The 26,558-nt window shown below is 43.3% G+C and overlaps 1 protein-coding gene across 1 annotated transcript in view; it reads right to left on the reverse strand.

Annotated features, from left to right (window-relative positions):
- The window catches only part of Pdgfrl (platelet-derived growth factor receptor-like), a 40,822-nt gene that overhangs the window by 11,037 nt on the left and 3,227 nt on the right, over nucleotides 1-26,558 (reverse strand). The window contains exon 2 of the mRNA XM_013023994.1: nucleotides 16,814-17,111. Within this exon, the coding sequence (XP_012879448.1) occupies nucleotides 16,814-17,111 (298 nt within the window). The remainder of the gene's footprint in view (nucleotides 1-16,813; nucleotides 17,112-26,558) is intronic.

Genomic DNA, 26,558 nt, shown 5'->3' on the forward strand with positions numbered 1-26,558 from the left:
GTCCCTGTGAGATGCTAATCTCCAATTAACCTCTCAAAAACCAGATGGCTAAAAGTGGTAGAGCACTAGTCTAGAGCGAAAGAGCCAGGGGGGTGTCCAGGCCCTGAGTCCAAGCCCCACTACTGACAAAAGACAAAAAAATAAACAACTAGGAATAAAATGCACTAAGACAAGGATTGCTTCTGGTAAAGACCTTTATCCCTTGTCCTAAACAGTGAGGGGTCTTAGCTGTCACTTAATCTATAGCACTCTGAAGAACAACGGCACCCCAACTCTAGACCAAGTCCAGAGTTTATTTAGTGTCGTTGGGTCCTTGCAGTTTTCCTCTGGTCTTATTCTATTTCTACTTTAATTTTCTCTTTATTTTTTCTGGGCTCTTATTGCCTGGTAAATATGTTTGCAAACCATTTCAAGTTTGTTTAATGAAGAGAGAAGTGTTTTTTTATATAAACATTAACCATAGTCAATATTAATGGTAATTACATTATTTTGTGACAGGAATCTAGCAATAACCTTGGAACGGATCTTTCCCATTGATTTAGGAGTCCTTACCCATAAGGTTGCAGAAAACATGACTGATGCGAGGCTTCATCTCAAATATCTAAATATTTCTCTCCTCTGAGACCCGCTGAAGTAGTTGAGATTTCTCCGTTTTATCTTACAGCACGAATTGTGCTGTCACCACTTTAAAAATAGCACATACAAAATTTTCTGGTTGGTCTGTCCTAAACCCAGCCTGTTCTCGTTGTGAACAGCTTGTTGTGCCCACCAGACATGTTCCTAGTGTCGAAGCTCCCACACCATCAATACTGCCTCCTTTAAAACGGAACGGAAATCTCTCCTCCCTCAGGAAGCTTCTAATTACAATAGACTCTCAGGAATCTTCCCACTTTTCTTCTGATGAAGTAACTGGCTCCCTTGTTCTCTATCCCTCAGATACCCTGGCTTCCTGTTTTTACACTGAATGGCTGGTGATAATGAGAGGGATTGTGCCGTGTCTGTCTTACATTCCCTGAGTGACCAATCTGTGCAAAACATACAGGTAGGATTCCCTAAGAGGTGTGACTTCAGAATGAATCGAACCACAGTGTTGGAAAGAACCCTGAAAGGCAGGTTTCTAGCACTCCATTTGCAGCTGTTATAGTTTAGATCTGAAGTCTTAACCAAAGGCCCATGTGCTAAAGGCTTGTTCCACAGCCTGTGGTACTCTTGGAAGGTCATAGAATGTTTTAAGAGAGTGTGGGGCCTATTGGGAGATCTTCTGGTCACTGAGGCATATTCTCCTAGGGGAGAGTGATACCCTCTTCCTCTTCCTCTTCTCCTGCTTCCTGGCCATGAAGAGAAGGACTTTGCTCTCTCATGTGCTCCCTAAGCCCAAAGCAATCGGGCTAAATTGGAAGCTACAAAACAATGAGCCTAATTTTTTTTTCCTCTCTTTTCAAGAATCTGTTACTTAACAAAAGGGCAACTGATATAGCAGAGGAGGACTTGAGTCTCAGCAGAAACGACGTCCCTGAGACCCACAGCTAGTGACCAGCTGAGAGAAGGTTCCCTAGTGACGTAGGCGTGAACTGAATATGTACCCATGAGGTAATGAGATGCATATAAAGTATTTCAAGCAAGGCCTGCTTCAATGTCTCCTCCTAATTATTTCTAATTATACATAATTACAGATTAAGTTATTGTGAATACGACCACAGCAGTGACAAACAACACACACCCAGCGTTGGTGAGAGTTAGCCAACCACACAAAACACTGTGGACTACAAGGAGATTGCTATCCAGAGAAGGAGTTAAAAATGAATATATATCAAAAAGTCTAAGAATGGCAGAATTCTTAAACTCCTGGCTGTAGGTTGACGAAAGCAAAGGCGGCTCTGAGCAGGTGAGACAAGCTGGATTTGCTCAGATAGGGGAACGAGGGACAGCAAGGAGACTAGCGGACAGCGAGTGGCGCATGGGTGCTGTAGAGACCACAAACACGCCAGGGCTGCAGGAGACCTGGTGTTCTTCACAGTGGGTAGTGGGTAGAGAGAACTGAGTAATGACTTAGGGCTTTTCACCACTCAATTACAGAATGAAGCAGAAGTATGGCTTTGGGAAAATCACACAATCTTATTGTTGAGAGAAATGAGAAGGCTCATGGTCACCAACATTCAGGATCATGCCTTGGTTTGGGAGGTCAGAAGTGATGGGACCCCCAAAGTTGAGGCATGAGCAGAAGGAACCAGAGTGGAAAGTCAGGAAGTAAAAGGAGAGCCCGAGATGCTGCTGACATTACTGTCATGAGGAGCAAGAAGATCTGGTGTTTCAGTGGATCCCAAGAAAAGCTGAAAAAGGAGAGTAGATTTACAACAGCCTAGATCTAAGAAAGCAATGTATCAGGAATGATGCCTCAATATTTCTGTGTCAGAAAGGGCCATTTTGAATTTGTGATCAAACATGTCACATATATGTCTTATGAGCAGATGGAAATATTGAGCAGATGGAAATTTAGGTCCTGCACAAAGGAATAAAACAGCACTCGAATGTTACTTGAGGGCGTTATTGACCTGTGAATAGAAATCCACAGGGATGAGTATACTCAAAAAGAGTAGAATAGAAAGGCAAAGTTAAGGACAAAGATCCAAAGTCAAAACTAGGGATTTAGCTGGGCATGGTGGCACAAGCCTGTGACAACAGTACTAAGGAGGTACAGGCCAAAGGATTGAAAGATCCTGGCCAGCCTGATCTATGGAAACCTTTTCTCAGGGAAAAAAAAAGAGAAGACTCAGGAAAAGGAATCAACAAAGAGATCACAGGAGACGGACTCAATAAGTGGGTGTTTAACAGAATCAGGTGCACACACACACACACACACACACATTCCTCTGGCAGTATGAAAATCTCAGGCAAGGGCTGGGAAGGTGGCTCAGTGGTAGAGCGCTTGCCTTGCATGAATGAGGCCCTGGGTTCGATTCCTCAGCACCACAAAAGCAGAAAAAGCCAGAAATGGGGCTGACACTCAAGTGGTAGAGCGCTAGCCTTCAGCTGAAGAGCTGAGGGACAGTGCCCAGGCCCAGAGTTCAAGCCCCACGACCAACAACAACAACAACAAAAACTCAGGTAACCATGAAAAGATCAATTTAATTTTCAAGAATGGACCTAAATTTCAGGGGGGTTAAAAATGGCAGCGAGGCTGAGCACCGGTGGCTCCTGCCTGTAATCCTAGCAACTCAGGAGGTTGAAAATTTGAGGATCACGGTTTGGAGCCAGCCCGAGCAGGAATGTCTGTGAGACTCTCATCTAATTAAGCCACTAGAAAACTGGAAGTAGCACTGTGGCTCAAAGTGGTAGAGTGCATTCCTTGAGGGAAAAATCTCAGGGACAGGGCCCAGATTCTGAGTTCAAGTCCTGTGACCAACAGAAAAAAAGAGAAAAGAAAATAGAGGTTGGGGAGAGGGTCTTTCCCCCGGGGTTATGATATCTGGCCCAGTTTCACAGAGCTCAGAAACAGGGTGCAAAACCCCCACAACTTCTCTGAGCCAAGTACTTGCTTATCACTATAGTAGTAATAGAAAGTATAAAATCTCGGGGCTGGGAAGGTGGTTCAGTGGTAAAGCGCTTGCCTTGCATGCATGAGGCCCTGGGTTCAATTCCTCAGCACCACATAAGCAAAAAGAAAAAAAAAGCCCGAAGTGGCGCTGTGGCTCAAGTGGTAGAGCACTAGCCTTGAGCTGAAAAGCTGAGGGACAGCGCCCAGGCCCAGAGTTCAGGCCCCATGACCGGACCCAAAAAAAAAAAAGAAAAGAAAGTATAAAATCTCATCATTACTGAGAAAGTAAGCAAGTACATAAAAGTCTAACATTTGGGAATAACTCCATAGCTACCATGAAATCGGCACACTGTATCTTTAGCAGGATTGGGGGTGTAAGGAAGGAAATACACTGGAAAACATTTCTACATTTTTCCACCCCCTCGACTATGCAAACCATATAAAACAGGAAACAAATTAGTTAGCAGGATTACAGTTGAAATGCCTGGATTTAACACATCCATGTTTACTCATTGTCTTGCATAGCCCAAACAGCAAGCTGCTCAGAGGGTTGTGATATGGCTTAAAATGGGAGAATAGATTCACTGAGTCCTACGGAGCCATTGTGACTCAAAGGCCCTACCCTAACACTACCACCTCCAGGGCTAAAAGTGGACAATATTAAGTGTCTGCGGAGCAGAAAAAAGGTGCTCCAACAAAAATGTCACAAAAAGGTGAAACAACATCAGCAGAATTGATGTTAATTTGAGAATCTCTGAACATTGCAACACTGCAGCTTATTTTCCTTCTAAACTAAGACATAGAGCCCTGGCCTATAGAGAGCTCCGTGATAGACAAGACCAATGGGCTCCCGTGGCCTTTACAAAAACAGTATGATTTCCACCAGTGGAAAGCTGAAGTCTCTGGCATTCAGTTCAGCCTACTTTCTTTTGGGGGTAACCCAAGTCATGGTTTGGTACAAAGGAAGGAGATGACAGATCTCAAAGTTAGGGATTATTAAACCAGGTTGCTGGTGACTGACACTCATAATCCTAGTTACTCAGAGGCTGAGATCTCATGGTTCAATGCCTACCCAGGCAGGAAAGTCCATGAGACTCTTATCTCCAATGAAGCATCAGAAAACCAGAAGTGGGGCTAGTCTTGAGGGAGAAAGCTCAGTGATCGTGTGTAGGTTCTGAGTTTAAGCCCCACAACTGATGAGAAGAAAAAGAAAGAAAAGAGAAAGTTAGGGATCACTGTGTCTTTTACCTGAGGCAGTGAGCAGGTAACAATAGTGAGATCTTCCCTTTAGAATTTGCAAGACTAACACAGAGGAGGAGCTCTGGCTGTGAGATAATTATTTGTCTCAATATTGTGTGTGTGTGTGTGTGTGTGTGTGTGTGTGTGTGTGTGTGTGTGTGTGTGTACTGATACCAGTGCTTGAGCTTAGGGTCTGGGCCTTTTTTTTCAAGTCTAGCATCACTTGAGTCACAGTTCCACTTTCAGCTTTTTGGTGGTTAATTAAGAGTTTCACAGACTTTCCTGCCTGGGCTGGCTTTGAACTTTGATCCTCAGATCCCAGCCTACTGAATAGCTATGATTACAAGAGTGAGCCACTAGCAATCCCATGAAGTCTCACAAATATTTTATCACTGAAAAACAAATGGGAGGCACTGGAGTGGAGACAGGATTAGAAGATGAGTAGTGGTTTTTTCACTCACATGTTCCCCTTCATAGCAAATACTGTTGGAATATTCAAGAGAGTCATGAGAAGGAACTTCAAGTTCCGGAGGGTCTTGAGAGAAGGGTATGATTTTGACATGTACAAATTGGGGTTGCATTCCAAGGGAAGGAAGTATTCCAAGAAGATAAAATAGAATGATGGGGCTGGGAATGTGGCTTAGTGGTAGAGTGCTTGCCTAGCGTGCATGAAGGCCTGGGTTCGATTCCTCAGTACCACATAAACAGAAAAAGCCAGAAGTGGTACTGTGGCTCAAGTGGTAGAGAGCTAGACTTGAGCAAAAGAAGCTGAGGGACGGTGCTCAGGCCCTGAGTTCAAGCCCCAGACTGGTAAAACAATATATATATATATATATATATATATAATGATGGATACAAAGCAAAGAGGGCTTTGGCTGGCCTGTAGGGAGAGGTGTCACCACGTGTGATGTAAGATTCTGGACTTGGGAGTCACATTGACCTGACAGATTAAAACCCATCCCCACCATGACCTTTAGACTCCTTGGCTGGAGCTCTTCTCTTACATCATCTGGTTACACTCATGCCTTCAGACTTGTACTATCAATATCTCCATACTAGACCACTAAACCTCAGTGCAAGACCTACAGCATCAGCACAAAGTGATTTTAGACATCTTCATTATCATCCCTGTAAATGTTCACAGCCACATTTAGCAGGTGGAAGTGCTACTTTCCCTTTTACTAATGAGGACACGGAAGCGTAGAGGTCATTCAGCCAAGGTCTCCCAGATAGTAAGTGGTAGAACGTCTGATCTAGTGTTACACAGACTCATGTTAGGAACTTCATACAAGGGTATAGATTTCCATCCTACCAAAATGAAATGAAATCAGAGACTGCTTGTGACTTGTTTTCAGTTATTAGAAATCCAATGAAAATTGAAGACCCCAGTTAGATTGGCCAACATCATGAATTTGAACAATAAAAGTTAGCAGGGATATGGGGATAAAGGAACCCTATTGCACTGTTGGCGGGAATGGAAACAATACAACCACTCTGGACAGCCGTCTGGAAGTTCCTCAAAAAACTAAATAGACCTTCCCTATGATCAAGCCATACGACTCCTGGCATCTACCAGAACATCACAAGTCAGGATATGATAAAGACACTTGCACATCCATGTTCATTGCCCCAGTACTTACAATAGTCAAGTTATGGAAACAGCCCAGATGCTCTACAATAGATGAGTGTGGTACCTTATACAACGGACTTCCACACAGCCATTAGCATGTTATGTCATTTGCAGGGAAATGGACCTAGAACAAATCATGTTTAAGTGAGGTAAGCTCAGAGAAACAGATAGCGCATGTTTTCCCTCCTATGTGGGAGCTAGATCTAAAACACACCAGGACATGATCAATTATACAGGACGCGAGGCATTTACACAGTGAGCTGAAAGGAGGATATTCTTAGGGGAGAAACACAAAGGTGTAATGACTCTGTGCCTCTGATTAAATAATATATACATATATATAATATATATATATATAAATATAATATTTATTGAAATGAACTCTAGGAAATGGAAACAATAAGGTTTTTTTTTTTGTCTTGTTTGTTCATTTTTTGTCTTGGGCGATCTGAGGGACACAACAATGGAGGGACATAAACGAACAAATACAGCAGTGGTACACAGTAGCAGCTATGTGAAAATGAGCTATACAACTTGTAGGTGGGCATGGGAGGGAAAAACTAGGAAAGACTGAAGGAAGGAGGGACATTGTCCAAAAAGAAATGTTCTTATTTATTACCTGACTTATGTGATGGTAACCAATCTGTACGTCACCTTTATAATAACAACAAAAAAAATGATGTCCCATTTTCGGATGGAACTAAAAGAAACTGGCAGGAAAGCTACCATTTATTAATCATCCACTACATTGCTGAGAGTACCCAAGGTACAGGTTGCCTTTTTTCTCCATCCCAAGAGATTAATATTAATAAAATATAAGTAGCACTTAATATGTGTGTGCTAGGCACTGTTGTAGGTCCTTTATCTCTTTTGTCTTGATCTTTATGAAGCCTGGTGAGATAGGTGTTATCATTATCTCCATATTGTAGCTAATAAACCAGGGGCAGAGAACTGAAGTCACTTTCTCAAGAGTATACAGGAAGTGCTCCACCGGGTAATTTTCCCACCACTCAACTATCTAAACACAGGTTTGGTTTTTTTTTTTTTTTTTTTTTTGCCTCAGACATTCTGTGTCACCTCCATTGGCATAAAACAAGAACATAGATGATGAGATAAAGCTATAATTGAATACTATCCTTATCCAATATTTACTTGAAAAAGCATGTGGGTAGTTTCTGCCATGTGCAAGGCAATGTGCCAAGAATCAAGGGAGATAAAGAGTCATGGGCATTTGCTTTTCTATATTTCAAGTGTTTGTCAGGGGCTTGTGTTTACTCTAAGTCTATGTTTAACAATGTGTCAGAAAAGAATTGCTCCATCATACACTGGGAATAAAGCCATATGAACAGAGCACAAATCCTGGGAAACAGACAGCTGAGCAAAACATTTTGAAGTTGTCACTATTTGCTATTCTTTAAAAAAAGAAATGTGTCTGAAAACTCATGAAGAACCAAATATGCAAACTAAGGAACTTCTTCAGGGTAAATACAGTCCTACCATTTGTACTTAGGTTGCAGTCTTTCTGTTGCCTACGTCTATCTACATCTATCAATCATCGGTCATCAATCAATCATCAACCAGTCATCTAGCTACCTATCATTTGGTGCCTATTATCTATTTATCTGTCACTTATCTAATGGTCTTTCATCCATCATCAAGTCTGAGTATGATCCAAAAAGCACATCCAATCCTTTGCAATATAGTGACAGTATTTTTGTTCCAACAGTCAGTTATGCTAATGTGGGTGGAATTTGATGCAGGTATCTCTACTACAATCACCTTCTTGTTGTTGAGAAAGAAGTAACACAAGGTACTCTTCCATTCATCTCTTCTGTGATATTCCTATCAACATCTCATTTCTCCAAGTCCTTTCTTGGCACTGAAAAGACTTTTTTTTTGGTTGGTCATGGGACTTGAACTCTGGGCTTGGGCGCTGTCCCTCAGCTCTTCAGCTCAAGGCTAGAGCTCTACCACTTGAGCCACAGCGCCACTTCCGGTTTTCTGGTGGTTTATTGGAGATAAGAATCTCACGGATTTTTCTTGCCCGGGCTGGCTTTGAACCTCGGTCCTCAGATCTCAGCCTCCTCAGTAGCTAGGATTACAGGCATGAGCCACTGGCGCCCGGCTAAGTGGATATCTTTTTAACACAGCAAAACCAAAACCAGACTTGATGCATCAGATTTTCACCTAACAGAGAATCTCATCAGGCCACCTAGAGTAGCACCTTAAAACCCATGCAATGGGAGCTGATCCTTCCCACATATCATTGCTACCTTGATTTTAGCTGCATAATGACTCTGGCAGAAAATAAGACATAATTCAAGCATCCAAGACATTTAGTTAAACCTGCTCTGGTATTATAACACAGGAAAGTATTCACAATACATTAGGGGGAAAGTTCATCTTAAAGTATGTATACATTTGGATTCAATTTTCTTTTTCTTTTCTTTTTTTTGACAGTCCGGGGGCTTGAACTTTGGGCGTGTTCCTGAGCTTTTGTGTTCAAGACTAATGCTTTCCCATAGCTCTAGCCATAGCTCTGCTTCTGGATTTTTGTGTTTAATTGGAGATAAGAGTCTCATGGACTTTCTGGCTGTGATCCTCAGATCTCAGCCTCTAGAGTATTGAGGGTTACAGGGATGAGCCACCCATGCCCAGCTGAGATTCTGTTTTTCTTACAAGTAAAAATAAACATGCAAGATTTTACCTTATAGAGTTAACAGTGTATCTTGAGATTGCCAGTGGCCTCTTCTCTTTGCTTATAAATAGCAAATTTATGGGAAAATATTCTCTTCTATCAGTTTCCAAATCAAATACGCATGGGTTGTCTTATAACAAAAAAAACAAACTACTCTAAAAGGAAAACAAGTTCAACCATTTACAAAACTGCAGGACAGATGCTCTATAAATGTCTAATTTTGGCTGGCTCTTGTGTACTTTAATTACTGAGAGGTGACTTACATGATGTCACTTTCTGAGAATATGAATTTGCAACAGGCAGGCCCATGAAGAATTCCTTTGGAGGGCCTAAATATTCCAGGATATCATCTGATGCTGCTTATAAAAATAATGCTCAGCCAGGTGCTGGTGGCTCACGCCTGTAATCCTAGCTACTCAGGAGGCTGAGATCTGAGGATCGCGGTTCAAAGCCAGCCTGGGCAGGAGAGACCGTGAGACTCCTATCTCCAATAAACCACCAGAAAACCGGAAGTGGTGCTGTAGCTCAAGTGGTAGAACGCTCACCTTGAGCTGAAGAGCTGAGGGACAGCGCCCAGGCCCAGAGTTCAAGCCCCACGACCGACCAAAAAAAAACCATAATGCTCATTTCAGTATGGAAAGTAAATTAGGAGTGCAGCCTGACTTTCTGCTCTAACCTGTTTTGTTATTGTTTTTGTTTTTTGGTTTATTTGGGTGCTGGTCCTGCTGCTTGAACTCTGAGCCTGGGTACTATCCCTGAACTTTTGTGTTCAAGGCTAGTGCTTTACTACTTGAGATCACAGCTTCACTTCTGACTGTTTGGTAGTTAATTGAAGACAAGAGTCTCACAATCTTTCTTGCCTGGGCTGGCTTTGAACCACAATCCTCATTTCTCAGCCTCCTGAGTAGCTAGGTTTACAGGTGTAAGTCACCAACCTGCTCTTGCATGTGTGGACCTTAAGTCCACTTAACTCAGGTCTCCCAGATCTTAGTGAGCCTTCCTTCTGGCTGACTATGCTAATCTCACCATATAAAGAAAGTCAGCAGCGCTCTCTGTGGGTAACAGCTCTCCCAGCTCTGCTTAGCCCAATGTCTCTGGCCAAGTATTCTGAAAAGAATAGGCCCTGGAAGAGAACTGAGGAACGGAAGACAATGGGGCAAGCCTCTACCACCCTTGTTAGAAAAACAAGCAGAGGATTACGAATGGGCAAAGCTATGCAGCCACAGTGAGTGTTATTATTACCCAGCTAGAAAATTAAATGCAGAGGCCATGGGGCCTCAGTTCATTGGCACAGGGCACGGGGCATTCTCCGTGGCAAGAGTTCTACCAAATCAACCTTCATTAAGATCTCAAGGTACCTGATCCTACTAATGACACTTTGACAGTGAATCTTAAATAGCCAATATGCGGTGAACTTGAGGCAACTTGTTACCCTTTGTGGGCTCAACCTATTCATTTCTAAGACGCAGGGCCCAGGCCAGGTGCGCATCATAGCCCCTTCCTGCTGCCTCTTTCCACCTTCCTCTGTCTTTTCTTTAAGATCAGTCTCCTACCCCAGGGAAGCCACTCACTCACTGCCTCAGGCTTTCCCCAGCCCCTACGGATGGCTACCTTCTTCCCCATGAGCCTCCATTCTCTCACCTGGCCACAAGCCATCTTAGGTTAATCTGGATTATATCTGGTATACCTTCTGTCTCACCAGGTCATAATTCACTTACCATTGGAACTATCCTCATATGACTTCCTTACTGTGATGTCTTTAGGAGTAAGTGAGGCGAATGGAAAGTCTATTTGGCAGGAACTCCACTTACATTCTCTCGTATCAGTGTAGGTTGGGATTCTGCCTTGCCTCAGGTGCTAAGCTCATAAGAAAGAGCTGTGCTGTTCCAAGCAAGGTGAGGTTTGCACTTAGATTTTCTGACCTGCTTGCTGAGCCAAGAGGGACCCGGGGTCTCACCTGGGATCTAAGAAGTGAGCTGGCAGGGAGTGAGCAGCGAGGATTGGTCCAGAAGGCAGGGAGCAGGGAAAAGGAATCAGAATTGAGCCTAGAAGAAATCTGACCACAGGGTTTGAGCAGTAAGGCCTCAATCTAGGCCAGGTAACAGGATTCTGCACCCCAGGAGAGAATCAACAAATTGGGGATGTTAAAATGAGGTGAAACTAGGCTGGTGGCTCAGTGGTAGAGCGCTTGCCTTGCATGCATGAGGCCCTGGGTTTGATTCCTTTGTACTACATAAGCAGATAAGAAGCCAGAAGTGGCGCTGTGGCTCAAGTGGTAGAGTGCTAGCCTTGAGCTGAAGAGCTGAGGGACAGCGCCCAGGCCCAGAGTTCAGGCCCCATGACCGACTCCATCCCCCCCCCCAAAATGAGGTGAAATTGGAAGTTCTAGAAGATTCCCCAAGGACTGACCTGCCCACTTGCAGCCATTTGGTGGATGAATGGAATGGTCATGGAAAACCTGGCTTAAGAGTTTTAAAACATGTTTTGCCTCCTAAATGACTCGGTTAGGATGTGAGATGAGGTTGCTGGATCTTTGCGGACCATTAGGGTATCAGTCGAACAGTGGTAGAGGCTGTGCTAGCTTCCTTATTACCGAGACAAAACACCCCACATAAGCCAGTTTTAAGGAGGAAAGGTTTAAGCCTTTAGTAGAGAACACTCCAGATCCTCTTTAACTATAGAATCTTCATATAGAGTGTATAGGAGATTGAGACATATACATTAACCATTTTCTGGTGAATGGGCTGCTTTCTTGTGATTTACCTTTCTGGGGGTACAGGAGGAGGAATGAAAATAGCTCATTATTGCGGCAGCTTACTGTGTGTGCCAAGTAGCTAACGCACATGACCTCATTTCATCCTGACAGCACAATGAGACTGGTTCTATTATTACCTTCCTCCACCCATGTCCAAAATGGAACATGGCTGTGTTGTTCTGCAACTTCAACACTGTGAGGACAGTCAGTCCACCCGAGGAGCCTCATCTGCTGACTCCTGCTAGTCTATCTCACAGGACATGCTGGGGTTCTGGGGTGCTGTGATGAGTTATTTGTTCTCAATCTGAATGGATCAAAGTTTAGCTGAACTGTGTGTGTGTGTGTGTGTGTGTGAGCGCGCGCGTGCACGCCAGTACTGGGGCTTGAACTAGGGCCTAGGTGCTACTCCCTTAGCTTTTTTGTCCAAGGCTGGCACTCTACCACTAGAGCCACAGCTCCACTTCCTGATTTTGGTGGTTAATTGGAGTGAAGAGTCTCTCCGGCTTTCCTGCCCAGGTTAGCTTCTCTCCGACTTTCCTGCCCAGGTTAGCTTCCAACTGTGATCCTCAGATCTCAGCCTCTTAAGTAGCTAGGAGTCCATCTAGGGGGTACCTGGCTAGCATATGCCTTTCATTTGCCATGGTGAACTGGGAACATGACTTCTCCAGGTAAGGAAAAGAGCAAAAGGAGAGATATGTCATCTTTAATGGGTCTCCTCAGAAAATAAGAGCCAGCTTTGAAAGAGAGCACAAACTTAAAGGACACCTGCCTAACCGTGAGGTTGCATACAAATGTACAGAACTACGCTTAAAAATGATTTGTAAAAGTTATACATTTAATTTTATGTAGAGTTTCCCAAGATACAACAGGTGGGAGTGAAAAGCTATCACATACTTTTTTATATTAAAAAAAGTCACCGTATACATTTCATACACTCAGTAGGCCTGTCAGCGTGCCGATGATCTTTACCAAAGCGGATGAAGATTTTTTTTTCCCCTCAACAGTGGGATCCTTCTGTTTATAAACATTTCATAACATCCTTCTTTTCCCTTTAAAGTGCCTCCCAGACCCTTCTCTTTGCCCATGTTGAAGAGGCAGCCTGCTGAGACTGGCCAGCAGCCCGCAGTCTGTTTCCTCAGCCACCCTCCTTTGTGTGCACTGTGGGTGGGGTAGTAAAGTTCTTGCCAACTGCAGCCAAATGAAAATGCAGAAGCCTTCTCTTGCTAGAGCTATTTATTGTTTTCAGAGGAACCCACCATCCAAGGGAGGTGTGCCCCACCCACTCCTCCTAACTTCCAGTTCTTGTCTGAAAACACACACACACACACACACACACACACACACACACACACACACACACACCCCACCACCACCACCACCACCAACCACCACCACCACCACCACCAACCACCACCACCAACAACAACCACCACCACCAACAACCACCACCACCAACCACCACCAGCCACCACCACCACCAGCCACCATGGAAGGCCTCCTAAAGACAATGCCTGGACCCTTTAGGGAGCAGGATGATGGTATGAGCTCAGCCTTCTGCTGTTGTGAGATCACTAACAACCCAGCCAAGTCTCCCATGTCTCCTTCTTCCTACCAGCACCCATTCATTCAAGCCACTGGCCAGGCCAACTGCTATAAACTTCTTACTTTCTTCCCTGGCTCAGCATGGTGTCAGAAAACCCCCCTGCTCTAGACTCTGTAGATGTAGTATGGTATGAACAAAATGGGAGGTTTCTGGAGAAGGTAAAAATGGATTGTGGGAATACATGAGCAGAGATTCCCCTTTCCTCCCTTCCCTCCCTCTCCCTTCTCCCTCCCCCCTCTGCCTCCTTCTTCCCAACCCTCTCCCTCCTCCCTCCCCGGCCTCTTTCTCAACAGTTGTAGGGCTTGAACTCAGGGCCTGGGTACTGTCTCTGAGCCTGTTTGTCCTCAAGGCTAGCACTCTACCACTGGAGCCACAGTACCACTTCCCTAGATTCTACTCTCAATTGCTCCACATGAAGAACAAGGCTCTCCATGTAGTTCCTGCTTACTTCCCAGCATCCTCTCTTCCTTGCAGCCTCCTTCCCCTTTCCTTTGCCTGTAGCCACTTTAGCTAATCCCTCCATGTTCTAGGTGCTATGCTTTCTCTCACTTCTAGGTGGTTCTTGAGGGTCATTTTCTCCTTCTGGAATTTTCTTGCCTTTTTCTACATCCTCCTCTATCTTATTAACTCTCAATCTTCACATATCACTGAGTTTTCTCCTCCCTGGTGCAGTACTTCTGTTAGCAAGGCAAACACACTGCTGTCCTCCTACACATGAAAAGCAGATTGTAGGGTTGGGAAGTTGGCTCAGTGGTAGAGTGCTTGCCTTGCATGCATGAGGCCCTGGGTTCGATTCCTCAGCACCACATGAGCAGAAAAAAAAAGCCAGGAGTGGAGCTGTGGCTCAAGTGGTAGAGCACTAGCCTTGAACCGAAGAGCTGAGGGACAGCGCCCAGGCCCAGAGTTCAGGCCCCACAGCTGGCAAAAAATAAAATAAAAGCAGATTATATTTATTTTGCTCACCATCACATCCCCAACATCATTTTCGCATGGGGTCTTGGACATAGCAGATGCTTTGAAAATTTGTTGGAAAAAGAAGAGACAGAAGAGCCAGGAAATAGAGTAGTCAATAAATGGTAATTATTGTCAGATATTTTTTTTTCCAGTTTCCAGTCTCAAAGACAGAGGCTATTTATGTGATCAGAAGTACATCCTATGTGGAAATGAAAACTGAATTAGTTTCAACACCTGAAGACACAGTCTCCAGCAAGTTACTGTATACCTCTGAAGGACAAATTAAACTGTTCAATGTAGCTATTGCTTTTGAAAGACCCCATAGGACTCTGGGCTAGACATGAATTTATGCTTCTGTGGCTACATAAATGTACAACTTCTCACCCTTTTAATTTGGCCGGAATTCTCCATAAGTTAAAGTGCAACATGAATCTGTGAAATGTGTGTAGTCTAACATGAATATGTGAATCTGTGTAGTCTAACAGGATGAAAGTGCCATAGGCTCAAGTGTGAGCTGATTTTATCCATCCAATCTTTAATTGAATCTTTTACTGAAGAAAATTGTAGCATGGCTGAAGCCTGCCACCTAGTGGCCTATCTAATAATTTTTTTTCTTTGAAGCCAAGGCACATCAATTGAAAGGTATTCCAGAAAGATAACAATGCAACCTTCTTGGATAAGTATATATATATATATATACACATACATACATACATATACATATATATGTATATATATTCATTTCCTTTTTTGAATCTTAAGTTTGAAATGAGATTTATTTATTTTTATCTAGCCTAGAAATAAAATGATAGACAAGCAATCTAGAGTTCTATCGGGTCAAAAGTGACCTTGGCACAAGACAGACCACAGAACACTGAAGTAGGGCAGAAGCTCAACCTCAAGAACCAGAAGACTGGAATGAGTTCTAGGATTCAGAACTGTCACTTACTAGTTTGTCATTCTTCACCAGTTTCCTTATCTGAGTGGTAACCAGAAGCTAAGGAGGGTTTTGGGAAGAAGCAGGGTGAGATGACAGGTATAAAGTTACAGTGACACTATACTTGACAGATATGCCCAATTATTATGTCAATTTAAAACAAATGAAAATGCTGGCACTAGTGGCTCACGCCTGTAATCCTAGCTACTCAGAAGGTTGAGATCTGAGGATTGCAGTTCAAAGCCAGCTGGCTTGGGCTGGCTTTGAACCATGATCCTCAGATCTCAACCTCCTGAGCAGCCAGGATTACAGGCGTGAGCCACTGGTGCCTGGCGGGATTGAATTTTTGTGAAGGTTTATGGGAAGGATCCAGTCAAGATGCACAGGTTGAAGGCCAAGGTCTGAGTGACAGTAAATGAATGTGTTCAAGTCCCTGAGAAAGTCTGGAAGGATGAGTTCAAGGGCACTGACAGAGCTTTGGACCTTAGAAGATGAAACTCATCCTCCAGTGTAATGGAAGACAAAGAAAGAGCTGTAAGGGAAGTTGAGGCAACGTGAGAACTCCAAGTTTGGCATAAACTAGGTGATGAGTTCATTCGCTGAAGGTGAAAAAGATGGAGCTCAGAGATAAAAGCAGAGAGGAAACGTGAGCTCACTACTGAGATGTACTCAGTCTTGGCAGGCAGAATGGAAATGCCCTGAAGCCAACGATGTCCATCAGACCACATGCCAATATGAGAGAGAGAGAGAAAGAGAGAGAGAGAGAGAAGGTGGACAGGTTCAGTTGGGATTAGACATTTCCCAGTGGGGAAAAAAGAAGAACAAAACCTAAAAAGAACTTCGGACACTGTTACTAGTAGAAAAGATAGACTCCAGAAATCTTCGATGACTAGAGAGATGTGGAAACAGAACTGGGGCCGGGTAGGTACAGGGGAGGAAGCAGAAGGGGTTAACTAATGCCTCTCTGAGGTCAAGATGGAGACCTGGAGCTGGGTTTAGCTATCACAGCATGGTCGATACAAAACAGGGCTTCTCATTGGCCTGTCACACTCACTATGCATGGAATGCACGAGGGTCCTACGTGTGTAGGTTGAAATGTCGCGCGAATGACTGCGTGGCTCACGAGAGGAGCATGAGACCATAGGGAAACAGAACAACAGCTCTGGATTTCTGGTCCTGTGTCAGACACTGATATAGTTGTCAGGAATCTGCTGATGAACACAAACGTTGAGGGGCACAAATACTATATTAAAAAAAGAAGAAACACCAAATTAAAACGTTGGTGGAATTGCAGTCATCTGTGTGTGGGGCAGATGCTATAGCTTTTGTTTGTTGAAGTTATCAGGATCTCTGGATCCTCAGATTTCAGCACTCTGAGGAGCTAGAATTAGAGGTGTGAGGCACCAGCACCCAGCCTTGAAGCTATTCTTTAAACACCAGGGGTGGGGGGAGAAAAGCTTACCTGAGGCGAGAGTCTTTAAAGGTGTTGAGGTACGCAGGATAGCTCCATTCAATCGGACTTCCTTTACATCGAAGCTCTACAGTTTGTCCTGCCATCAGACTGAGGGTGACAGGAGGTTTCTGGTAGCGGCCTTTATCCAACACTAACATCATGATCGATGGCGTCTTTGGTGTGGAATCAGCAGAGTCCCTGTCCTTTACCTTAGGAATCTTGGGTTTCATCTTCTTGGTAGTAGGCTTGATTCTATTCTCTCCTTGCTCCTTTGGTTGCTTGTGCTTTGTAGGCTGTTGGGCAGCAACTGTACAAATGTGAGGAAGAAAGCATCAGAATAAGTACTTTTCAATCTCTCCTGCCCATGTTGAATAATTATTTTCAGTAGTAATCATAATTATTTCCTTGATTCATTTCTCTACTTTTTTTAGGTCTGAGACAGGAACTCACACTTGGTACCTGATGCTTTTGCTCATTGGCTAGTGCTCTACCAATTGAGCCATGTCTCCAATCCCCATTCTTTATCTTTAAGATAATAAAACAAATGCCAGGCGCTTTGCCTGTCATCCTAGCTACTCAGGAGGCTGAGATCTGAGGATCGCAGTTCAAAGCCAGCTTGGGCAGGAAAAGCCGTGAGACTCTTATCTCTAATTAACCACCAAAAAAAAAACAGTAAGTGGTGCTGTGGCTCAAGTGGTAGAGCTTTGAGCTTTGAGCTGAAGAGCTGAGGGATAGTACCCGGGCCCAGAGTTCAAGCCCCATGACTACCAATAACAACAACAAAAACTAAGATAATAAAACAGAAATATATTTTGGCTCCAAAGTTTTTATTCAGATTCAGTAAACTGTTTCATGTTTGAGCTAAAATTTGTTCTTACAAAAGTTAAGATACTCTGTGGTTTTAGCAATTCCTATGCTCTCATTTTTCTGTTCGAGTCTACTCTTTTTTTTTTTTTTTAATGCTAGTTCTGAGGCTTGAACTCGGGGCTTAGGCTTTTTTTCCCCAAGGCTAGCACTACCACTTGAGTCACAGCTTCACTTACAGTTTTTGGTGGTTAATTGGAGATGAGCATCTCACATATTTCCTGCCCAGGCTGACTTTGAACATCAATCCTCAGATTTCAGCTTACTGAGTAGCTTGGATTATAGGTGTGAATCACCAGCACCCAGCTTTGAGTCCTTCCTCTCTTTCTCTCTTCCTTCCTTCCCCTTTCCTTTCCTCTTTCCTCCTTCCTTCCTTCCTTCCCTCCCTTCCTCCCTTCCTCCCTCCCTCCCCCCTCCCTCCCTCCCTCTCTCCCTGCCTTCTTCCTTCCTTCCTTCCTTCCTTTCTTCCTTCCTTCCTTCCTTCCTCTTTCTTTCTTTCTTTCTTTCTTTCTTTCTTTCTTTCTGTCATGGGGCTTGAACTCTGGGCCTGGGCACTGTCCCTCAGCTCTTCAGCTCAAGGGTAGTGCTCTACCACTTGAACCACAGTGCCACTTCTGGTTTTCTGGTGGTTTATTGGAGATGAGAGTCTCCTGGACATCCTGCCTGGGCTGGCTTTGAATCGTGATTCTTAGATCTCAGCCTCCTGAGTAGCTAGGATTACAGTAGTGAGCCACTGACACAGGCTTGAATCTGGTCTTTAAACACCAGAATGTTCAACCTTGCAGGACAGAAAAAACTATTAACACCAGAAGGGTGTTAATCCTGAATTCTCCCTCAAAAAGTGGACTCTATTTCTGTCAGTGACTGATGGCATCCAGCACCAAAGAATCATTACTAAACAATATGTTAATTTAAAGCTTACACGTATGTTATTAAACCTAATAATGTAGCAAAGGTTTAGCATTTAGCCAAACCTTACCACCAGCATCGTGGTGTGTTGCTGGCAGATAGTGACTAGAAAAACCTGACCTACTTTAAGTTGGCTTTATTATTGTTGTTTTGTTATCCCTAAAACTATGCACACTTTATTGTGAAGTAGGGATGCCGGATCTAACTGGCACTATCTTGGCCACGTGGTGGATGATACAGTATTGCGCTTAACTGGTGCCATCTTGGTTCCATGGTGGAGGAGAAGTCCCACCTCCCAGATGATGGGCATGCCTGAATTCCTCGAGGCTGGGGTGGGGACTTGGACAACAGTCTTGGGTCATGAATTCTCAAGCTCCCTGTGATCCTGCCCCCTGACCAGCCTCTCTTTAGGCCTGGAACAGCTCCAGCATAGGGACGCCATGCGCGTGCCTCCTGCCTGCTTGTGTCCTGTCTCCTGGCTCTCCGCCTGGCATCATGGCATCCTATCTCAGCTCTCCATTGGAGCTGATCTGGTGGGGTTTTTTTTTCTGCTCTTTCTTTCCTTTCCTGCTCTCATGGCTCAGTTTTCTGACAGTGTTAAGTGCATTTGCACGGCAACAGGTCTTTGTGATAAGAGTCCGCCTGCATTTGCTGGCCTTCTAATAAAGATCCTATCATCTACCTCTCAAAATGTGGCTTCTCTGTTTACTCGCTGTATAACAATTGCTGACACGAAGCTGGAGTTACCAGCCCTGCTCTGCACTTCTGCAGGCCATTGGCTCCAGAAATCTCCACTAAGTCCTTTCAGTGATACATGCTTACAAGGATGAAAAGGTGAGTGTCCACTCAGTTTTAATGCAACCATCTTCCTGCATAAACTCAAAAGATGCCTTGATATATATATATATATATATATATATATATATATATATATATGCCCATAGAATTATAAAAATATCCAACTTTGGAGGATCCTGAGAAGCCATTTAGGTAAATCCCTCCCATTATAGATTAAAAAGAAATAAAGGATGCTCTGAAAAGTTAAAGAAGGTGTACAAAGTCATGCAATAATAGATCAGTGGCAGAATGCTACAACAGAGCTCAAGTCTCCTGATCCCACTCCAAAGAGCTCATTTCACTATATGGGGGTATGCAACTTCATATCCTTTAAATAAACGACTACATAAATCTTTGCTGGTTGACAAACGTCTATAATAATTATATAAAATGGGAAAATAGGATAAATTGAGAGAAAGTCCTAGTTAACTGATTTGAACTATGAAATGATAATGAGTTGGTTTGCTTTGTGTGTTGTCCTTTGATCTTGAAGACAGGATCCATCTAATGACCCCATGCTTAGTTTCAAAACCATTCTTACTACCCAATTCAGCTCAGTGTCTACATATGGTTTGTGACACACTGCCTCTTTTAGGCTTATGCATCTTGCTTCTTGAGGCATGGTATACTTTTCTTACTTTATTACAGACATTCAAGCAATCAGAAAAGACAATACCCTTCTAGAAACCCTATAAAATTTAGGCAACTAGTACTACCTGTCTGACTTATGAGCTATTAGATCCTGTGTGTTATATTGCTCAGGATCATAAGATTATCTGATGATGGTTATTATGCATTCAACTATTTGTTATTGTACCTAAAAATGTCACTTGACCTTTTGACCAAGCAAACCTGCCAGTTGAACCAACTATCCAGCTGCCTGATCACAAAAAATAATCCAGGACTTGATGGGAAATACACTGTCACTCTCTCTCTCTCTCTCTTACGTGCGTGCACGCGTGTACACACACACACACACACACACACACACACACACACACACACACACAGAGCTATGATGGTGACCCACAGATACCAAGAATTTCCTAAAACTGAATGGCTTACATACATCGAAGAGTATATGACTCTACTCTTACTTTGTAAATTAGTTATATTCCTAAAGCCTTAAAATATAAGAATTTATCTTGGTGCTGTGGGCTCACATCTGTAATGCTAGCTACTTAGGAGGAGGTGATCTGAAGATCACAATTCAAAGGTAGTTTGGACAAGAAAATCCGTGAGACTCATCTCCAATTAACCATACAAAAACCAGAAGTGGAGCTGTGGTTCAAGTGCTACAGCACTACTAGCCTTAAGCAAAAAAAAGCTCAGCGACTGAGCCCAGGCTCTGAGTTCAAGCCCCAGTAACCCTCCCAAATGAAAATAAAAATTGAAGGTTTATATTTTTGAAAAAGGGAAAAATTAAAATCCCTTAGTTAGCCAGGCACTGGTAGATTACACGTGTAATAAGAAGTACACAGAAGCTAAAATTTGAGGGTTGCAGTTGGAAGCCAGCCAGGGCAAGAAAATCAGTGAGACTTTTATATCCAATTAACCTCCAAAAAGCCAGAAATGAGACTTGTGGTTCAACTTATAGAGCGCTAGCCTTGAGTAAAAAAGCTCAGGGACAGCACAAAGGCCAGAGTTCAAGCCCAAGGATGAGTGTGTGTGCACAATCCTTTCTGTTGCATTTTGAAGACTGTTGCATAGTGTACTTTATTAAAAAAAAGTGATAAAATTCATAGATCATGAGATACTGGCTTTGAGTTCCTGTCTGCTAGTGATGTAGGGTCGCTGGGTAGTCACCCTCTGTCTCAGCTTCTTCATTAGTAAATTAAGATTGTAACAGTAACTGCCATATGTATTGTTGTGGGAATTCAATGAGTCAGTATGTTTAAGATACTGACAATAGTATCTGAACCAGAGCAAGTGGCAGCAGGGTGCTACTTGTTTTGGCGTTATCATGTGACTCCATGATAAATGGGTGGTAGGGGCAAAGTAGCTCACTTTCTTGTGTTAATTTACAGAGACCAAGGAGGGCATCACAGGTCATCAAAGATGTAGGAAAAAACCTAATCTTTTGCTTCCAACTCTAAAGCTTTCCCTGACTCAAGCCTTTGCTTTTGCAATTATTTGGATGTTACCCTGTCTTGTGGTTACACTATGTTTGCATAAATCTAAAAGAATCTAAATAGATTCTTTGATGGGCCAGTTACTTTAACAAGAAGTTCCAAGTCAAACAGAACTTGATGTTAGGGATATGAACACAAAGACTGGAGATGATTTTCCAGGGCATATATTAGCATTCCTCAAGTGAGAAGGTGCTGGTCAGGCTCTCCCAATGAATGAACAAATGTACAAATCAGGAAGCAATGGGGAGAAGACCAGGATTTTCACATATCACCTGAAGATTACTATCATGCTTTATTCATTAAAAATCACTTGGCAAGCTGGGCACTGGTGTCTTATGCCTGTAATCCTAGCTACTCAGAAGGCTGAGAGCTGAGGATCGTGGTTCAAAGCCAGCCCGGGAAGAAAAGTCCCCATAAGACTCTTATCTCTAACCACTCAAAACACCAAAAATGGAGCTGTGGCTCAAAGTAGTAGAGTGCTAGCCTTGAGCAAAAAGAGCTCAGGGACAGCAACCAGGCCCTGGGTTCAAGCCCCTTGTCCACCACCAACAACCACCACCACCACCAAAAAAAAAGGAATCATAGCTACTTGGAAGAGGATTAACCATAAACACAGTAATCAATATCAAGAGCAAGAGCTGCCTTTAACTCCCTAGTGGATAGTTCAAGGAGAAGGCCCAGTCTTGAGAGAGGCATCCGATAACCATATTATAAACTTTTGAGTAGCTCAGGTGTGTTTTTTCTTAGTTGTACAGCCTGAGAGACAGACACTCTCATTTTTCCATTCTTCATGCACCACCACAGAGAGCATGAATGCTTTTCCAGGAGAAAAGCAGAGAAGGTAGGAAAGACATACTGGGGAGAGGAAATGGTGGAAAGATGAGACCCACTGTGTTCCCCACTCCCTTCAAGAAGCTACTGTGTGTGTGTGTGTGTGTGTGTGTGTGTGAGTCATGGGGCTTGGATTCTGGGCTTCGGTGCTGTCCCTCAGCTCTTCAGCTCAAGGCTAGCACTTCACCATCTGAACCCCAGCGCCACTTCTGGTTTTCTGGTGGTTAATTGGAGATAAGAGTCTCTTGGACTTTCCTGTCTGGGCTAGCTTTGAACTGCAATCCTCAGATCTCAGCCTCCTGAGTAGTTAGGATTACAGGCGTGAGTACTGGTGCCTGGCACTAAGCCACCTTCTTGAAAGTATTTTCATATGCTGGCAAGGAATTAGCTGCTTGTATTTCAAAATGGAATCGGAGGCATTTTTCCTGATCGTCTACTAGAACACAATTGGTGACTCTCTTCTTGAAAACTTTTATTCACAGGCCAGATGTGGTGGCACATACCTGTGGTCTCTACTACTTGGGAGGTGGAGGGAGGAGGTGGAGGTCTGAGGTCAGTCTTGGCAAAGTTAACAGAGACCCTATCTGAAAAGCCAACTAAAATGAAAAGAACTGGGGACCTTGCTCAAGTGATCACTCAGCAATCAGGAGTCTCAGTGTTCAATCACCAGTCCAGGGGAGAAACCCCTTTAATCCATAGTCCCTTGTCTCTCAGGGCATAATTCTGCCTTGAGTCTCTTCCTGACAACCCTGCGATCCTGTAAGATTTTTTTTCTCCCTCTTTTCTTTCTGGCTTATTTGAGCCTGCAAGACTTAACTTTTAAATGCACTCCATCTCCAAGTGACCTCATACCATCCCCAGATCTAGTAGCATCTGCCTGCTAAAAGCTGCCCTTGCGCCTGACCTGACCTCACTTCGAAACTCTAGATCACATACTCTGAGGCTTACTCAGCCACTACTTGGAAGATGAATAGGCATCTCATATTTAACTGGCCAAAGCTAAACTGTGGTTACCCTGTGGATTGCTCCTTCTGCAGGTTCCCTTTGCCAGGAAAGGGCAGCTCTAGCCGCCTCTGCCAGGGACTGTGTGATTTAGAAGAATGTGCTAAGTCTTCTCATGCCTACGAGGCTTTGGCACGGATCTGCAGCCACTCTGTCTACTGGAACAAGCCCATCTGGAAGCTGTACATTCTCCATGCCCCTGCCTTTCATGCCCCTCTTCTTTCCAACACTTGAAAGAATTGCCACTCTTCCCCCTCTCCCCACCATGCAGGCTGACTCTACAAACAATACCCTGGCTTTCTTCTCCTGTTCCACTCCTGGCTCTTAGTTCATTTGTGGGCCGCAATGAGATCATGGGAGTCCCAATTCCTAGTACCAATGCATGTGACCCCCCTTTGGAATAGGGTCTTTACAGATATGATCATGTTAAGATAAAGTCATTAGGATAGGCTCTCACCCAATAGGACTGCTGTCCTTAGAGGGGACACACCAAAAAGAAGAAGCTGTATGAAGACAGATGCATGGAGAGAAGACAGTCATGTGACAACAGAGGCAAAGATCAGAATGATGCAGCTGCAAGCCAAGAGACACTAGATAGTGCCAGATGTGACCAGAAGGTAGGAAAAGGCACAGAAAGATCCTATTTAAAGTCTCAGAAGTAGCAAAGCCTTACTGCTGCGTTAATTTTGGATGTCTACCTTGTAGAAATAGGACAGGAAAAAACTTCCGGTTTAGGTGACCCAGTTCATGGTGTGGGTGAGCATGCATAATCTGAAAATATGAAATCCCAAATCCAAAACCTTTTAAACACCAACAGGATGCCACAAGTAGAAAGTTCCACGTTTGACCTTATATGTTATGAGGCCAAATACAGAGACTCAAACTACTATGTGAGTTTTGTGTGGAGACTTGGGTTGTAGCCTTAAGATATTGCTCATGATTTGGGGGTATACCTAGAAATAAGGAAAGCAACTCAAAAGGAAGCCAATGAGTCAAAAATCTTATTCTGCAGAAGGGAGTGCTTCTGACAAAAATTAAAGAAAAACAAACAAATAAGGCAAGTGCACGAGGAAGGCAGTCTGCCCAGATTTCATGCCTAACACATTTGTGAGAAATAAGGCTCACAGTCTTGTAAGATTGGCTAGTTTGAAAGGGGTTAAAAGTTTACCTAACAAGCAACCAAATCCGGGACACCTGGCCAAAGGCGGACCAGAAAAACAATTCTTCCTCAGCTGGCACTCTACCACTTGAGCCATGCCCTCAGCCCTTAGAAAAACAATTCTTATAACAGGATGTGGCTTAACAAAAATAGCTTCTTGTAAGAGGACAACTAGCCTTATAATGGCAGTGCTTATGTCAAGCAACCACTTTTGACAGAAAAGATTTAACTCCTACAGTTCTCCCCTCTTATTTACATTCTTGTCTTCAATTCTAGTCAGCATCGACTTTCCTGCTCAGCAGTATCCACTAAGAGAATAATTATTTGTGTTTCGTGAAGGCAGGTTTTTTTCTAGTCCTGGGGCTTGAACTCAGGGCCTGGGCACTGTCCCTGCATTTCTTTTACTCAAGGCTAGCACTCTCCCACTTCTTGCTTTTTTTTTTTTTTTGACTATGTAGGACTAAGGAATGGAACCTAGGGCTTCATGCATGCCAGGTAAGCACTCTACCACTAAGCCACATTCCCAGTCCAGTGAGGGAGTTTTAATCAGTCTCTGAACAAAATTTCTTTGCAAGAAATATAACCAACCAACCAACCACCATCATTACTCCAAAAACAATTACTAAGGAGGTAAACATAGACACCATGATTCCTCTCCATTTTCCAAGCCATTATTCCATCATGCTAGGTAAGTGTGTCACCTAAGCTAACTCCTTTGCCAGGATGGTCCTTGTAAAGCATTTATAATGCTTTGGGACTGCACCAATGGCAGTATTAGGGGATGAGAGTACATTAGTCTGTAATCAGTACACAGAGTTCTCCCTTCTCAGGTAGCATAGCTAGAGTTTGTCTATTCTCCCATGCCCAAAGCCTCACAACCTGAGAGAAAGTTAAGTAGAGGAGAGACCCAACACATAGTTCTACAGGCAACACTAAGTTTTCCAGGACTTGAATAGTAATAAATTCCTTATAGAACATATCTTCTTTGCTGTTGGTCAAACCTTGCTTCTAATAGTTGGCCGAGTTGCTCAATTATTAAGTAGTCTGCCTGACTCAGCCATGGTCAAGTGACTCCCAGCTACCTATTTCTGTCTACAAAATATTTATCACCTGTCTTAAAGAGGGTTTCTTGTAGGTTCAGTCTGACCTTGGTCTGCTCATGTTTGATTCAGCTGGGTTTTGACAGTCAGCCCAAGGTACTAGATCATCTCCATTTCTATTTTCTCCCCCATCCCTTTGTAGTCAGGAATTACCTTGACCAGCCTGTTCCTTAACTCCCTATACCTTCCCATATCTTTCCTCTTTGTTGATTTTTCCTTTTAAAATTTGTATTTTGAAATCACTTATAAAACCTTTGAATTTAGATAACATTGTTTTTTTTAAAATCCTCTATGGAGGAAAAAAAGCAATCTTAACACTTTTTCTACACAATAGCAATTATAGATGTTTATTAAGAATCACACAATGAAATAACCAAATTTCTAAACCTCGTTGCCCTTTAAAATCACCCCTTTCCCCGTTCTGAGCCAGAGTTAATTCCTGAATTCCATAACCATCATCAGAAGCAGGTCCTACAGTCTGGAAGCCAAATAAACAAGCGTGCCGGGAAGGCAGTATGCTCAGGTTTTCTCCCTGGTTAGAACTGAGATTTACAATCTTGCGTGATTGGCCAGTTTGAAAAGGTATAAAAGTTTACTCAAGCAATCTGAGACACCTGGCCAGAGAAACAATTCTTAGCTGGTGCTCTACCACTTGAGCCATGCCTTCAGCCCTTAGAAAAATAATTCTTATAACAGGATGCAGCATAACTAAAACAACTTCCTATAGAAAAAAAAAGTGGCTCTCCTTAAAATGGCAGTGATTTTGTTAAGTAACACTTTGACAGAAAAGATTCTAACTTCTTCAATATCTATCTGTTTATCTGTCTGTCTATCTATCTATCTATCTATATTCCAGAATTCAAAATCTGAAGCACCTCTACTCCAAAGCACTTTAGATAAGGGTTGATCAACCCATACTT

This window comes from Dipodomys ordii, unplaced genomic scaffold (assembly GCF_000151885.1).
Source record: "Dipodomys ordii isolate 6190 unplaced genomic scaffold, Dord_2.0 Scaffold4, whole genome shotgun sequence".
Classification (NCBI taxonomy): domain Eukaryota; kingdom Metazoa; phylum Chordata; class Mammalia; order Rodentia; family Heteromyidae; genus Dipodomys; species Dipodomys ordii.